Source organism: Nothoprocta perdicaria, unplaced genomic scaffold, assembly GCF_003342845.1.
Source record: "Nothoprocta perdicaria isolate Ctin4 unplaced genomic scaffold, notPer1 scaffold_251, whole genome shotgun sequence".
NCBI lineage: Eukaryota > Metazoa > Chordata > Aves > Tinamiformes > Tinamidae > Nothoprocta > Nothoprocta perdicaria.
The window spans coordinates 306,387-321,318 of record NW_020455479.1 but is presented as its reverse complement, the minus strand read 5'-3'; the positions used below and the strand labels follow the sequence as shown (position 1 = coordinate 321,318).

The 14,932-nt window shown below is 44.0% G+C and overlaps 1 protein-coding gene across 1 annotated transcript in view; it reads left to right on the top strand.

Moving 5' to 3' along the window:
- NAV2 (neuron navigator 2) overlaps positions 1-14,932 on the top strand; it is a 169,161-nt gene that overhangs the window by 32,219 nt on the left and 122,010 nt on the right. The window contains exons 2-4 of the mRNA XM_026040221.1: positions 5,226-5,333; positions 8,265-8,382; positions 12,159-12,211. Of these exons, the coding sequence (XP_025896006.1) occupies positions 5,226-5,333; positions 8,265-8,382; positions 12,159-12,211 (279 nt within the window). The remainder of the gene's footprint in view (positions 1-5,225; positions 5,334-8,264; positions 8,383-12,158; positions 12,212-14,932) is intronic.

The following is a 14,932-nucleotide window of genomic DNA, read 5'->3' as shown; positions in this document are numbered from 1 at the left end:
ATCAGCCCTAATTTTTTGTCTTTAATTATTAATCAGTGGCCTGCTATGAATTTCCCTTTTCTGTTTGTTTTTTTGTTGTTGCYTTTGTGGCAGACTAGGGAAAAGGCTCTGTATCCGAAATGTTAGTCGTGCCCTGCAGCACAGATTTTAATCCCCCGATCGATGGCCGCCTGGGCTGGTGTCACCCTGGCGAAGCCTCCTAATTAGGAGCATAGGATTTGCCACAGCACATTAGGCCGACGGTCTGCTGAGCCCCACCGGCCGCCTCCGGCAGCGCCCGGAAAACAGGCACCGCGGCCCGGAAAGTTGCTCTTAGATCAATCAGGGCCGTTCTTCGTCCGAAAGAGAGGGAACTGATAACCAGCATATCTGTAAGTGCTCCTTACGCATACGCGTGGCCTTAAACTCTAAATCCCTCCAACTGGGTCCTGTTGGGCGTTTCTTAAAGTCTCCAGGATCAGACAACCACATGTGGTGTCAGGGAGCAGGCCACCTTGGGGAACATCYAAGAGGTTCTCACTCTTCGGACTCCCTTTTCCTCCTGTCACACTCTCTCCACACAGATACGGGCACTGCCTTTCTCGGCACGTTTTATTTTGATGCARGGCCAAATACGCCGTTTTAACACTTACCCAGCTGCTATACATCTTCACTATATAATTGACACATAGGTCATTGTATAGGAAACACTTCCAAGCGCTTTAATTGGAAGCAGGAAGAAGCGAGCTGAAAGCAGGGCCTTAATAGGCAATTGAATTTAGAATGTTATCAATCAGTAGAAGATTTGGTTAGATTTACATTTGCGAAACAGATGGCCGGCTGCGAGATGATGAGATTAGGATTATTATGTTTGTGGAAATTAATTCAACACTTTATTTTTTAATTTTGAAAATATAAAAAAGATCCTTGTGTGGTCTGCTAACCACTTAGCTGGAACAATATATGAAGGCCCCCTTATTCTTCAATGTGAAATATGGCAAAGCTCTAGCTATGGCTGAGTGGTAGCCCAATTTCTATTACATTCAGCAACATGGCAAATGACATAAAACAGAAATGCTGCCACCTATGGATAAGTAGTTGTTAGTCCTTTAAAATATGAGAATTCGATTTCCAGAAAATCTCTTTATCAAAACATTTCAGGTCATTTAGATGTGGAGTGTGTGTACGTTCGTCCCTCCCTCTTCCTCCTTGAAAAATGCTGGAAATCTACCCCTAGCTTAAGTTTTTAAAGTGTTTGAAGTCTCCTTAAAATTTGACTACTGCTTTTGATGACCAAATGAGACGAGCTCTCGTGAGGATCTGCCTCTGATCGGGATGCTGAGCCCTTCGGAGAGACCTCGTCTTTCCGGGCGTCCTCGGGAGCCGGGCTTTGCCATGCAAATTAATGCTCGGCTGTCACAAATTATTTTTCACCATCCTAAAAACGCAGCTTAAAATAAAAATAGGGCTTTCAAAACTAGGTCACACCTCAGATTTGTCTAGCCAACTGTCCCTTTTCTGACAGCGCCCAAGAGCAGAAACATTAGAAGAGCAGAGAAGAGGAAGAGAAGCATTAGTAGGACACACAAACGCTTTTTGGAAGGATGATCAACCTCTTCTCATTCTTCCCCCTGCTGTGAATTATCTGCAGAAACGTCGGAATTGATTTCTGCTTTTTCTGGKTGGTTTTGGTGCCACATTCCTGTTCAGGAGAGCTAAAGGTCTGCAAGGTTTTCTCAAAGTAATTGCGACTCGAGTGCGTGCTTGAGGCAAGCCAAGTGTTTTCCTCCAGTCTGAATCCTGCTTCCTCCCTCTGTTTTCCCTCCCTCTCCAGATCTTGGCCTCTTGGTAGGTGAATAGGCTGCTGGGGGCTTGGAGGGGATTTGGGGAAGGGGAAGAAAATGAAGAAAAACGGCGCTTTGTTATAATCCAACAGAGCGAAAGACACTTGGGTCTAGAAACACGCAGGTTTCGCCTGCTTTAAGAAAGAGAGTTCACAATTTGGTTTAGTTTTCGGAGCCCTTAGTTTTCCTGTTGTTGTCGCCCCTGTTGCCAGCGAGGGCATGGCTGCTGCTGGCACCAAGCTGGTGCCCCCAGCGCGTGGCACAGACGGGGCCCGGCCAGCCCCGGCCATGAAGTCCCATCTTTGTCACGGGCTGCCGAGCTCTCCTGGCCTTCTCGGACAGAAAAGGAGGCTCCAGAGCAAGGCAGAAGGCCAGAATCTGCAAAGATCTCATCCCTGCAGCAAACTGCTGCTGTTGGCTCCTAAAAGCCTTGGTAACGTCTGCGTCCTCACTGTCTGGGTCAGACAGCCTGGCATCTTCGTGCGTTGTGGCAGTTGAAACGGAGTCAAGTGCCCGCGGGATGAATTTAATATGTATTTTTTGCATTTCTTATTGCTTCCCAACTGTCAACACCGTTTTAGTAGATTAGCGCTCATGTTTTTTTCAGGAGGCGGTCGAGAGAAGCGAGAACGAGTCTGTGCGTGGGCTGCTGCCCTGCAAGTCGGATTCTGCCGTGGGGTTTTGCAGAGGCCACGTGGGCAGCAAGGGGCTCCCATGGGGAAGGACACGCAGAGGGTCCTGCTTCTCCCCTGGGCCGCCTTGTGGGGATACGGCCGAGCTTGGAGACACGGCGGCTGCGGAGCTATTGACTTTTCGGGAGGCAGTTAAAAGGCCCGGATAGGTTTTGTCCTGGCAGAAGTGCTCTTGTCCAAAAGTAAACAGTGAAACCTGTCGGGCGTCTATCCCTCGCCCTRGCAAGAGGGGAGGTGAACGTGTCGCCGCTCCTCACCTTGTCAACATTTGCAGATTTTTTGATATAAAAGGAAAGCCGGGCGGTTTCCAAAGGACAGGTCTGGGTTTTGTACTTTAAGGCTTGCCCGCTGTGCATGGTGGTGGTGGCATTTGTGGGGTTTCATGCAGAGGGCAGCCCTTGATCCCTTCTCCAGCTCCTGCTCAGGAAGAGAGGTGGGTTTTGCAGGTATCCGCTTAAAGGCTAATCAGCCACATATTTTTTTGAGCTAATGTTTGCCATAGATATATTTTCCAAAACTTTGATCCATAACATTAATTCTCCRAAGTTCAGAAAATCGTACGTCTGGATTTTTGTTTGGTCTCTTTTAAGTGTAGAGGAAAACAGCAACATTTTGGATTTCCATCCAGAGTGTCAATCCCCCAAAGCAAAGGGAGCACTGTGGAGTTGTCCCCTGCTGCGAGCAGAATGTCTCTTCTCATCACGCAAGAGACCCTGCAAAAATCCAGGCAGGATTTTTAAAAATATCCTCTTCACCCACACAACACACTGCACAAAAGAGCAGCCAAACTGCAGCTTGCTGCAAGTCACCCTTAGAGGTGCCCAGCGCACGCAAGAACACACGGATCCTGCTTGAAATCTCCTTTCAAAGCAGTGGAGGTGGAAAGGAAGAGCTGCCGGGGGGGCCGCAGTTGCCAACCCAGGGAAATGTGACGGCTGGAGAAATCTGAGCACGGTGCACGCGGGTCTTCAGCTAAAATTAACCGCCCGGCCGTCGCCGGCCCGGGTATATATCGCCCTGGGAGGGCAGTCCCCTTGAGAAGGAGGAGCGCGCTGGACGCCGGCAATATACGCTCGTGTTAAATATGCCAATAAGTAGCATGAACTTCCGAGTCCCCGCTCGTGGGAGAAGTAAATTTTCCTGTGATCACTATAAAACAGTAAGCAGATCTCGGCTCCTTAATAAGGGTAGCGGTGCTGGGGAGCAGGGCTCTAACTGCAGCCTCGGCAGCGAGGTTTTTGTTCCCTTATGCTTAAGGTCTTCTGTGGTTTCTAATGCAATGCCTTTTCAGATGTAATGTAAAGCCCTTTTTCTGTTGCTGGTTGTGCATAGCAGTAGATGTGAACGGGCTTATTTCTTAGGTGAGCCCTGTGAAAATAACCTGGCGCGCGCTGAAGACTTGCTGGAGACTGTGTGTGAGAGGGGGAAGGTGATGAGTGGCTTTGCTTATAGGCCAGGGTCAGTTATGTTCCGTCGGCGGGAGCTCAGCTGCGTTTCTTGGCCGCTGCCCGGGGGTTTTGCTGCTCGGCCGGGCAGTCTCCACGCGTCTCGCTCGGGGCCACTCGCACGGGTACATGCAGCCTCACTTCTGAGCGTGCTTTAAAATGAGGGGCCGCGAGGAGCGGCCACGCGCTGGGCTCTGCGCAGGGTCCCCGCTGGGAAGGGGGCTCTCCGTGGCCTGGGAGCCTCGGCATCGCTCCGCCTGCGGAAATGTCACCGCTCCAGTTGGGAACGTCGCACCCTCTGCAGTGATCCTCCCGCTCAGCACTGGCATGCAAAAGCCCAACATCCACTGCAGAAAGCTAAATGTATGGTTTTTGAGTGTGCTTTTATGTAGTTTTAGACAATTCTCAGTAGGGAAAAATAAAACGAGTTCAGGTGAGGCAGTTTAAAGCACATTACTTGTTTAGGCTTCCCAAAAGGTTGCTCTAAGCAGTGTTGACGCGGAGGCTGCGTTACGGACTCGCAAGGCTCAGCTTTGCAGCCCTGCTTGGAGCCTGTGTGCTGCGAGGCAGCCCCTTGCTGCTGAATAGCAGCCATATGCATGAGAATAGCTCTCCCCAGCTGGGCCCGAGGCTTTGAAGGGCGAGAAAGAAATAGCCCCGGTGGTGGCTGTTTAAATTACCCACTTTTTTATTGAGCTCTCAAAGGGTAGTTAATACGTGCAAGTGGCCACTGGGATGTAATATTCATTGGGCTACCTCCCACCGCAGGATTAATTTAATTTAAAGCTGGCCCAACAACCACTTCCCCATGTGAGTAAAATAAATCACTTAGATTAGTTCCACTTGCTAAGAGAGGCGCGATCGCCGCCCTCTCCTCAGCGAAGCAGGAGGGAAGACTTGGGTTGGTTACAGCTTCATTCCCCAAAGCTGAGCATAGCTGGAAACGTTGCTTGGCTGCACTTAGCTTAAGYGCTGATATTTTGCTACCGCTAAGTGAGGTACTTAGACCCGTATCAAGTTGTTGCCCGTATTTCTAAAGGGATTGAAGCTGTCTCTACTTTCGGGAAGGTTATTTTACCTTCCCCCATGTACCCTGGTACCTGGTATTTGCACTTCTGGTATCCCTGGATTTGCAGTTGCTGGTAGACGTGATGCCAAGGTGCTTGCAGGGTGCGTGGAGCGAGCAGGTCAGCACACGAAGCTGCTCAGGCTGCAGAACCTCAGCGTGGTGGCCACGAGGACAGTGGAGCTGAGATGCTACAAAGAACCCGACCTGCTCTGCGAATGCACCTTTCTTTGCTTCAATATTCAATTTTGAGATACGGTCTTCTGAGGCCTATCCTGGACATGAGAGACGAGGCATCTTAGTCCAGGTAGAAATATTCCTTGAGGCTGGAGCTCCAATAGTCTCCCAGCTGGGAAGCAAGTTTTTTCTTCCTCTGAGTCTTCTCWCTCTCTGTCATCTGAAACTGGTTGAAATCTATATGTTTAATATTATATAGAAAGGAAAAAATTAAAAAAAAGCATTGGATTTCAGAGTGCTGTAATCTTACTGATTGTTAAGACATACTGGTCTTCAGTCCTTTTTCTTTACATAAAACTTTTAAAGGCTTTAGATTTTTTTTATTTTTCTTCTCCAAATCTTGCTCAGTTCCTGCAATAGGGTTTTGGCTATAGCTCATAACGCACAGAATATTTCCAAAATCAATATTTACGTGTAATGTTCTTAATTCAACCCTGACGGAATCAATGTTTACCTGTAAAACTCTTAATTCAAAACTGCTGGACTGAAAGCAGAAAGGAGGGGGGTGGAGGGGGGAAATCTTTCCCATTTGTTTTTAATTTGCTTCCTGGCAATTGGATTCCTAAGATCACAGGCGGTGGGGTAAAAAAGCTACTAAACAGCTGAGTCTGCCTCTAACGAGAGCCAGAGCTTTGAGCCTGCTTAAATACTCCATGGGCTGATCCTTGTTAAACTSAGTGGTCTCATTTGCTGTGGTTGTAATGCTCTCAAATAATGATTTTTGCTTGATTTGGGTAACTAAAACGGTGAAGCTGCCGTCAGCGCTTTTATACTGTGTAAAATTACTGAAAAGCTTTACAGATTTCTGCTGGTATATTTAATGGAGCAGCAACCAACCTCCTGCAGGTTTGCACCGTGTTTTATCTTTTGAGCTTGTGCATCGTTTGTATCAATATTCTGAGACTAGCGCTTAGGATCGGAAGTATAATTTACCTCCCATCAGCTGTCTCTTAAATGTAGACAGTCTTATTTCCAGAAAGATAATTGGAAAATTATGGTTTGCTTCAGATTTATGCAGGCCAGGTTTTCAGAGCTTGCAACAAATTATTGTCTGTATGACTTCTGCTTCCTCCCTTTCATTTCATATTTGCTGGGTGCATTTCGTTTTTGGATTGTAATTGCTTGGGTACTTCATGTTGTGGGCTTTTGTATTCTTTAATTAGAGGACTGCTCACGTTCTTTTCTATTAAAACACAAATGATTTTGTAATGCATTTGCCAAAAGGATCCAGGAACACTCAAGAAGGGAACACATCTGAAAAACATGGATGTGCCAAGGTAGTCATATATGAATGGAAAGTTTCTCAGCAGCGTTTTCCTAGTCCTTTTATTATTGTTTTTCCAATTATTTGCCTGTTTTTGAACATTTGAAAACACGGTGTGCTTCATTTTTCTTGTGTCTCGAAATAGCAACCATTGTACATTTTCCTCCTTGTTTGTGTGGAAAAGGAAAAGAAACATTAGGAATCGTATTTGTGTACTATGTTACAAAGCCTTGCAACAAACAGGTTTTGGAAAGCATCCTGGAAGGTTTCCATGATTACCTGAATATATGCCATAGAAATGAGCAGTGGCTGTGGAGGGTCACAACAATTGAGCAGCGGCCTTGGGTAACACTGCRTCCAGAAGAATGCCACTAAGCTTGCCAACGTGGAGCCCCGTCAATTAAAAAATAAACCTCATTCGCACGTGTGTTTTGCATTTTGCAATGCGCTACGGTGCACTCAAGTTTAAAATAGACTTAGTAAGCAGATCTGTRTTTTCCCGCAGAGGGTTTTATAAAGGAAATGATGCTCCATTCCTTTAAATACCTCCTAAATAGGCCTTTTCTTTGTYGTGGCATGTGTTTGTAATGAGATGTGATGCAACTAGCATTAAAGGTCTGCTTGCTGTTTGGGTACCAAACACACACCTCGAGCTTCACGCGCGGAGCTGCAGAGCCTGTTTGTTTGCAATGCGTGATCGGGAAGTGCAGCAGGTCCTCACTGCAACAGGACTTAATGCAGTAGGAAACAAATGTGACAGAGCAGCTTTGTGAGCCCAAACTCTTGTGTTTTCACATGCTTTTTGCTTTGAAGCCCTCTTGACTGGCTCTCAAGGCCCTGCTGTAGTTTTGGGATCTACCAGGAGGGGATTGCTTTTGCCCTTCCCATTCCTGCCGCGTTTTAGCCAAAATACCGCTCAATTTGTACTCCAAAATTCCTCGCTCAGCCCTTTCTTCTCTTTGCTAAGCCAGCGTGAAGCGATTCCTTTATAAGCAGCCCAGCAATGGGGGCCAAGCCTCGCGCCGGGCGCGCGGAGCGGCGCTCGCTGCCGCCGTGAACCGAGGCCGGATTGGGACGCGGCCGCTTTGTCGGCTTTGTTTGCAGCTCACTAGCTTTTGGGAGGAAATGCCGGTAATTCAGGCTTGCCTGACAGACCAAAATCAGTTCTCCAGGCCTGTTGGAAACGGCAAAGTGGTGCTCGCCAGCGAGGGGAGGCTTCAAGCCCTTGGAGGGCTTGCTAGGTAGTGGCGTAAGGTACATAATATTGCGATATTCCTCAAAGTGCAACTTCTGTTTTGCTTCATCTGGCCCAGAAGCATCTTTTTCCTGGAGAAGCCTCTCTGAAGCTTCTCGATGGCAGGTGTAGGAAAGGGAAAGTGCAAAATAAACCTTAAAAAGGTAAAAATGGTAAACTGCTCCACGACGTGTTATGGATGCAGAGCGTGCGGCTGAGTGTCTGACGAGCTGTGCGAGCTGAAACATTTCTGGAAGTTTGCTATAGTCTTCTCTGAGCTTTGATGTCAGATTTCTGAATAGGAAACCCCGCTCTATAGTAAGCTGAAAACTTGATCTGCACAATGCCCTGAATTTTAATGGTGCCGGCTTGTTTCGGGCGGCGAAAAAGCAGTCGCCTTTTCTCAGCGCCTGCCAGGCTGATGTAAGCAAAGCTTGCAACTCTGGCTCTTAGCAGTGATTGCTAACAGTTGCTTTTTTGTTTGTTCCTCTTCCTCCTCACAGATTTATACCGACTGGGCTAATCACTACCTAGCAAAATCTGGCCACAAGAGGTTAATAAAGGATCTCCAGCAAGATGTGACTGACGGCGTTTTATTAGCTGAAATTATCCAGGTTGTAGGTGAGTGACTTTCTCTTTCTGTACCATGTATCCTCCAGCTTACTTAGAGACCCACCTTCTTTGTCTGCTATATAAATATCGAGGGGAAAAACACAATAAACTGCATAGAGATAAGTTTTCCTCGGAGATTTTGCTAATTAATTTGATAAAGCCTCTCAGAGAATCGCAGGAAAAATATTTGATGTTGCTGATAGGATCTGCTGACACAGCAATATCATTCTGCATAGCTGCATGTTAAAAAGCAACTGATGAGGGGTCTTCTTTCTGCTAGGCTGCTTTTAGCCTTTACTGTCTCTATTTCTTACCCCGTTTTGGGACTGCTCTAGCATAATTCACAGTGACAAGAGGCAGCTCTATTCTTGCTATGGCCTCCCACTTCCAGTTGGATGTGAAAAAAATCCCTTTGCATAGCTTGAAGACAGTAAAAGATATGGGTTTTATGTGAARGCGAGGAAATCTTCCATAATGAATTTTTAAATGAAGAAGATCATTTATCACAAGGATGCGGACATAGCTCAGTCTTGCAAGTCTTGCCTYCCCTTAATTTTCACTAATATTATTAGGTAACGGAGATATGAAGCAATTTGCCACACTGGCCCCACACAAAGCTACACATTCTCTCCCTCTCCCTTGGGCCTGGACCCTTCATTAGTTCCTTCAGAGGCTCATCCATCTTGTACTTGGGATGCCACGGAACACATGCATGGCCCACTGGAGACTGATGGAAGCAGAAAGGCTGCTAATAGGAATTAGGATAACCATTGTTGGGAGCAAGACCGGCAGATTGGAGATGCAAATTAAGAAGACAGCAGTGAAGGAACAAGACATCAGTGCGTGCATATTTATATGTGTTGGAGATGCTGGAGAAGAAAGCTTGCTCCTCGGTTTAAGGTACAAATGTGTAAGGTGCAGGAAATCAAGAGATCCACCAACTCCAGCAGAGCCGGTCTGCCATAAATCAAACCCATTTTCCTCTTTTTGTGTCGTAGAACTATAATATATCCCAGTRGCTTTCTATGGACTAACCATGTAGCTACCGACATATAAAATTAGGACAAGAGGTTTTGGCTTTCAAACCCCCAGGGTGGTTAGGGGCTTGCTCCCTTCGTGCCTACACGCAGCTGCCCCGTGTCGACAGTGTTGTGCCAAACCTCTGTGTGGGAAAAGGCATAAGAGTAGCACCATCAAAGTAAGTTAAAATGGTTCTATCAAGTATTTAAAAATAGTTGCTTGAATATTGGCTTCTGAAAATGGTTGTACAATTCAAAATACTCCCTCTGAAATAGTCCAAGGTATCCTTTACTGCATTTCATAGCCGTCTCCGAGCTACCTTATTCATAATATTAATTAGGTCGGCAAGGCAGAGCTTTCGAAAGTTAAAAATAGAAGATTTCCTCGCCAGATGATGTTTTCCATGTGGAATAAGGTTCATATTTAAACATACTCATTGCAGACCTCTAAATTAGCAGGGAAAGGCAGTCATTTGTGTCCGACGGGCCTTCGGCATGCTGCGTCTCCTTGACAAGAGATGGCGACAGCTTTCATGCGTAGAAGATGCTGTAAGCGTAGCCTAGAAAACACCAACATTTTTCTTTTGATAAACAAGACTGCATACTAAAGCAGCTTCTAAATGCAGGGCAGGAGCTTTTGGGGTTTTTTCTTATGCTGTGCTTTTTGTTTTGTGTGAAAGCAGCTATGAAGACACTGCCTGGATGGAGTATCTGGAGATTATTCAGTCACCAAAACTGSTTCTGGTTCCATTGCCAGTGATACAATTTTAAGGGTGTTCATCTGCAATTCACCTTGAAATCTTGCTATTTCAAATTCCAAGCAGATGGGTAAAATGAAAAATGAAGGTGTGGTTTTTAATGAACACTCAATATAGTGGATAATGAGGCAGATAAAATGATTGGAAATAAATAGACATTTCTGCTTACCTTTCTCAAATGAAATACATGTGTATTTAGGGAAAGGGAATAGTTAGTAATAGCAGGTAGGTTGTTCTTGCACCCTAGCATCCAAACAGCAAGCAAATCTAAAAGATGTTGAACCAAGTATTATGGCTATTACTGCATTTGACTTCAGAGGCTCTGCCTTAAAACCGCTAGATATGGGCTAGTATGGAAGTGTGTGTTATGTGATAACAGTTCATTCTTTTTGCAAGTCAATTAAAAATGTGTTAGTAACATTCTGTTTCTTTTCTTTTTTTTACCACAAAATTTATACAGGATATATATTTACAAGGATATAAATGCATGCCTTAGTAATCTCCCAGAAACATAGTAGTTGTATCTAAATTAATACATTCAATTATCCTGGATCAGTGCATCATCTGGTTTTGGTAATATCGAATTATCAGTCTGTTTCATGTTAGATTCTTCAGTTTTCAAACTCAGGATTGATGCTAACACATACTGTAACCCAGGCTAGTTGGATTTTTTTTTCTCTGCTTTAATAAAATACTGTCAATGAAAGCACTATATCTATTTACTATTACTTTTATTACAGACTTTGTCTTGTTTGTTCTGTCTGGCTTAGGAAAGAGGATGAGAGAAACTGTCTCCAAACTTCAGTCTTAACCTTGATTAGACTCCTTTCAAGTATTAGTTATGACCAGGGCAAATGGATAGCAATAAGGCTTTATCAAACTAATAYGCTATCACTTTTTGAAATTGCTGCAAATTTTAATTTATAAACAAAGATATTGCATGATGCAAATCTGAGGAAGAATAAGTAAAAAAAYTGGAGGCAGAGATTTGGAAAACAAGAGGTAGGAAATCACATTTCTGTGTGACCAAATATGAAGTGAAATTAGAGAGYTGGTTCTGACTGATCTCTAACGTCTTCTAATGTCTTTTTCAGTTTAACATCAGTTCTTAATGCCATACAGTGGCATAAGGAAGTACTGTGACACCTTAATATATCAAGGGAGGAATGCCAGGCAGGAATAAAGGAGTTTTACTCCTTCTGTGCTTAACATTATGACTGCTATTGGGAAACTGTCCCAAATTTGATATTCCCAACCGAAAAATGACAGAAAATTAGACAGAGCTCTGATTGTTGCCTGGAGATTACGTGGCAGGAAGAAAACAGGTCTTAAAACAAAAGAATCGACAGCGTGTAAATCTGCTCAACTGATCAAAGAAGTGAYTGCAGTGAAATAAAACAAGTTTGATTGTAACTGCTTGTTCAGGCTAGTACGCAAATGTTATTTCAGGGTGAAACCAAGCAAGTTCAGGCTCAGTCTGCTGCTTCCACTTGGGTCTTTAAAGATTGAACCCCACTATTTTTTCCACAAATTGTGTTACAGGTGAGCCATCAGTACGGAGCCTGAAGAGAAATCTCACAGTGTGTGCTTAAATCAGCTTTATTCCCATTTTTCCTGCCTCCGTTTAAAAACTCTGTTCACTCTACAGGCAAATCAGGATGACGTGCAAGCATCAATGCATATGTAGTGCATGCTTTCCTGCTCCGGAGTGATGCAGTTTCCAAAGTTTTATTCATTTATTTATGTATTTTGTAGTATAAAGGAGTTGCCCGACCCTGTACAAGATGTCAGAGCAGTTGTCTGCTGGCTCCAGCTGTCTCTGGAGGCCTGGCCCACGCGAAAAGTCCAGCTGCTCTTCGTGATGGGTCTCRGTGTTTCCCACACTCGCTTTCATTGGACAACCCCAGCCTGAAACCCCCTTCTTTAACTAGCAGCAAGTGCTCTGGAAATAACTGGCATAAATGTCCTTGGGATAGACTTTGCTTTACTTTTTATCTTTGCTTTGCAGCAAACGAAAAGATTGAAGACATCAATGGCTGCCCCAAAAATAGATCTCAAATGGTAAGTATTCAAGTGGTCTGTTTTCTGCGTGGGGGTGGTTGAACATTTAAAATGTGTGACTTAAATGTCTAAGTGAGATTGTTAGAAACAACTTTCAGAGGAGTTTCTCACACCCGTGAAGGCAAAGGTATAATTTGCCACAGAACATTAACATGGTATTTCTTGCCCCCTTGTATTCCACAAGAGTTGAATTAGGCCTTATCATTTAATCATGTGTTTACAATGGCACCTGCTCTTACCTTGATATTTTATTTTTCTGAAATATCGCCTAGTTAAACAGAACATATAAAACTAAAGTGCTGCTTCTTTGTCTCGACAATAGCATTGCAAAAGCAGAATTGGGTATATATTTTAAAAATGTTTTAAGATCCCTTTATTTTTTGAAAATAATGACAAGAAATGGCCCAAACTTGCGAAATAACTACTAATAATAACCCCTCCACACACACAATCCAATTTGCAGGCTTCAAGATTTGTTTTAATTCTTTATCTCCTTTTTGACTGATTTAATTTGAAAAATAAGCTCTTTTGTATAGTATCTTTACTAGCTATTTTGTAATGTATCTTTTTGGTAATGTAATATTTGAAACAGAAGAAAAAAAACATAGTGTTGTAAAAATAAAAGCACGTCATACGTTAAGAGTATCTCTGCTATGAGTATTGATGAAGATAAGACTATAGAKAGAACTTCACTGAGAACATAAGTAGGAAGAAACTGAGGAATCTCACGTATTCCTTTGTGGATATTTTGATATCTTTTATGTATGTGGAGCTATTCTGGTGTCTTTTGTTTTTACATCTTTACATCTTCTCCCAGTTACCCCCATCCCCAGGTCTGGGTTATGGCTACTGATGTATCCTTTACTGATGTAAAGGATTCCAGATTTGATGAGAGTTTGTCATCATAAGCCAGCAACTGCACTGGGCTCTGCTCTTCTGCTTTGGCTTTTTGTTTATCTCTTGGGAGTTACCTATGTCCTTTAGTTTATCTATCTCCTTTATCTTCTGCACTCCTTACAAAGCAAGGCATCTACGCAGGTTTATCGCTGCTACATTTTACTGCTTTGAAGAGATTGCTTGCTATTCTTGTTGTAACCACGGCAGCTGTCTGTGTACAGTATAAATAACTGAGAAAATGTTGGCAATTACTATTAATGTTCTACGAATGTATCATTAAGAGCTGAATTTCGTTCAGGACTGGACAACTTCCCTAATACGGTAGCTGAAAGTTCAGAGTAAGTCATTTTTCTCCAGGAAGGAACAGAGCTACTCTGTTTTATACAGGCAGATGCCACACTGTAGGCTGTTTATAGAAGTCAGATCTGGTTATAAAAGCATCAGAAGGCATGTGCTATATCAGGAATTGTGAAGTGTTGGGAGGGCTTTACATTTATTCTGGCTGCTCATTGAAGAGGGCAGGGTGAGTAAAGCTGGCTGCTCTGTGTCACCCTAGTCCTGAGCTTAGGGCCTTCGTCAAAGTGCTTCCCCATGGTGGTCCCACCAAGGGTTTTGCTTGGAGCTTGCTTTGCTCAAGCACACAGGCTGTCAGAGCTGAGGTGAGACCTTGAGAGGCTTCACAAAGTGCTGGCAAAGGTGGTGGGCACGTGGGTGCTCACCGTGTTTGAGATGAGTCTTCTCCAAGTTTCCTGCACTTCAGGAAAAGAACGTAAGTCACGTTGTAGGTTTAGGTTTGGCAGTCTGCATCCTTTGCATTTTGATGCATTTTAATATATCACTGCCTAGTTTTTGTTTTGTTTTGTTTGTTTATTTCATAGAATCATTATAGTTGGAAAAGACCTTCARGATCATCAAGTTCAACCGCAAACCCTTCAGTCCTCTACGTTTCTGTAGTGTAGGTACTTCTCTGAACAAAAGCCTATAATTGTGATGATCAGTTCCAGCTGGCACACATTAAATCCTGTGGTGAACTGAGGATGTAGTAGTATGGAGTAYAGGTTCTGCAGCCAAGAAAATGTGGAGCCTGTTACCACAATTGCCCTTTGCTGTGTAGAATGAAGCATAAGAAAATATTGGCTCACTTCTTGAAAAGTGCATAAAGGAGGCTGAAACAAAACCACTTTCCTCTTCTAGCCATTTTTGGARTAAGATAGTTGTAAATAAGCATAAGTTCTTATCACTTACATTTATAAAATGYTGAAGTGATTTTTAAAGCATAGCCTTGAAGGCAAAGAAGAGGGGAGATAYTTGCTAATATAAGGATGTGTTGGTAGACACAGAGGGCAGCTGATCACTGCTGGAGCTGCCAMTGTTGCAGGGGGTGGAAGAAGCCAAAACCGGTGTGTCATATAGGAAGGGTAGGGTTTTCCTTCCACTTGGAGCACAAAGCCAAGAAATACTGAATGTGGCAGAGGAAAGAGATAAGGRACATCTGGATATGTTTAGGAAAAAGTATGAGTAAAGAGGAAGGAGAAAAGAAAGTTGATTTTTTTTCAAAGTTGGGGGAAAAAAAAGGTTGAAGTTTTGCAGAACTCTAGAGAGAACTAAAATGTGAAGTGTCRAAGTTGGAGAAGTGGAGTGGACAGCAAACCTGTCAATGGTGAAGGGAAAAAAAGATGGGCAGGTCTGTAGGTGGATAAAGGAGACTCTCTGCTCTCTGCAGGCTCAGCCTGGGGAAGTTATGGGGCATCCAAGACGAGAAATTGGAGAAACAGGAAGGAATGYAGGCTCAACCAAGACCACAATTCTCTCCTATAAATAGAG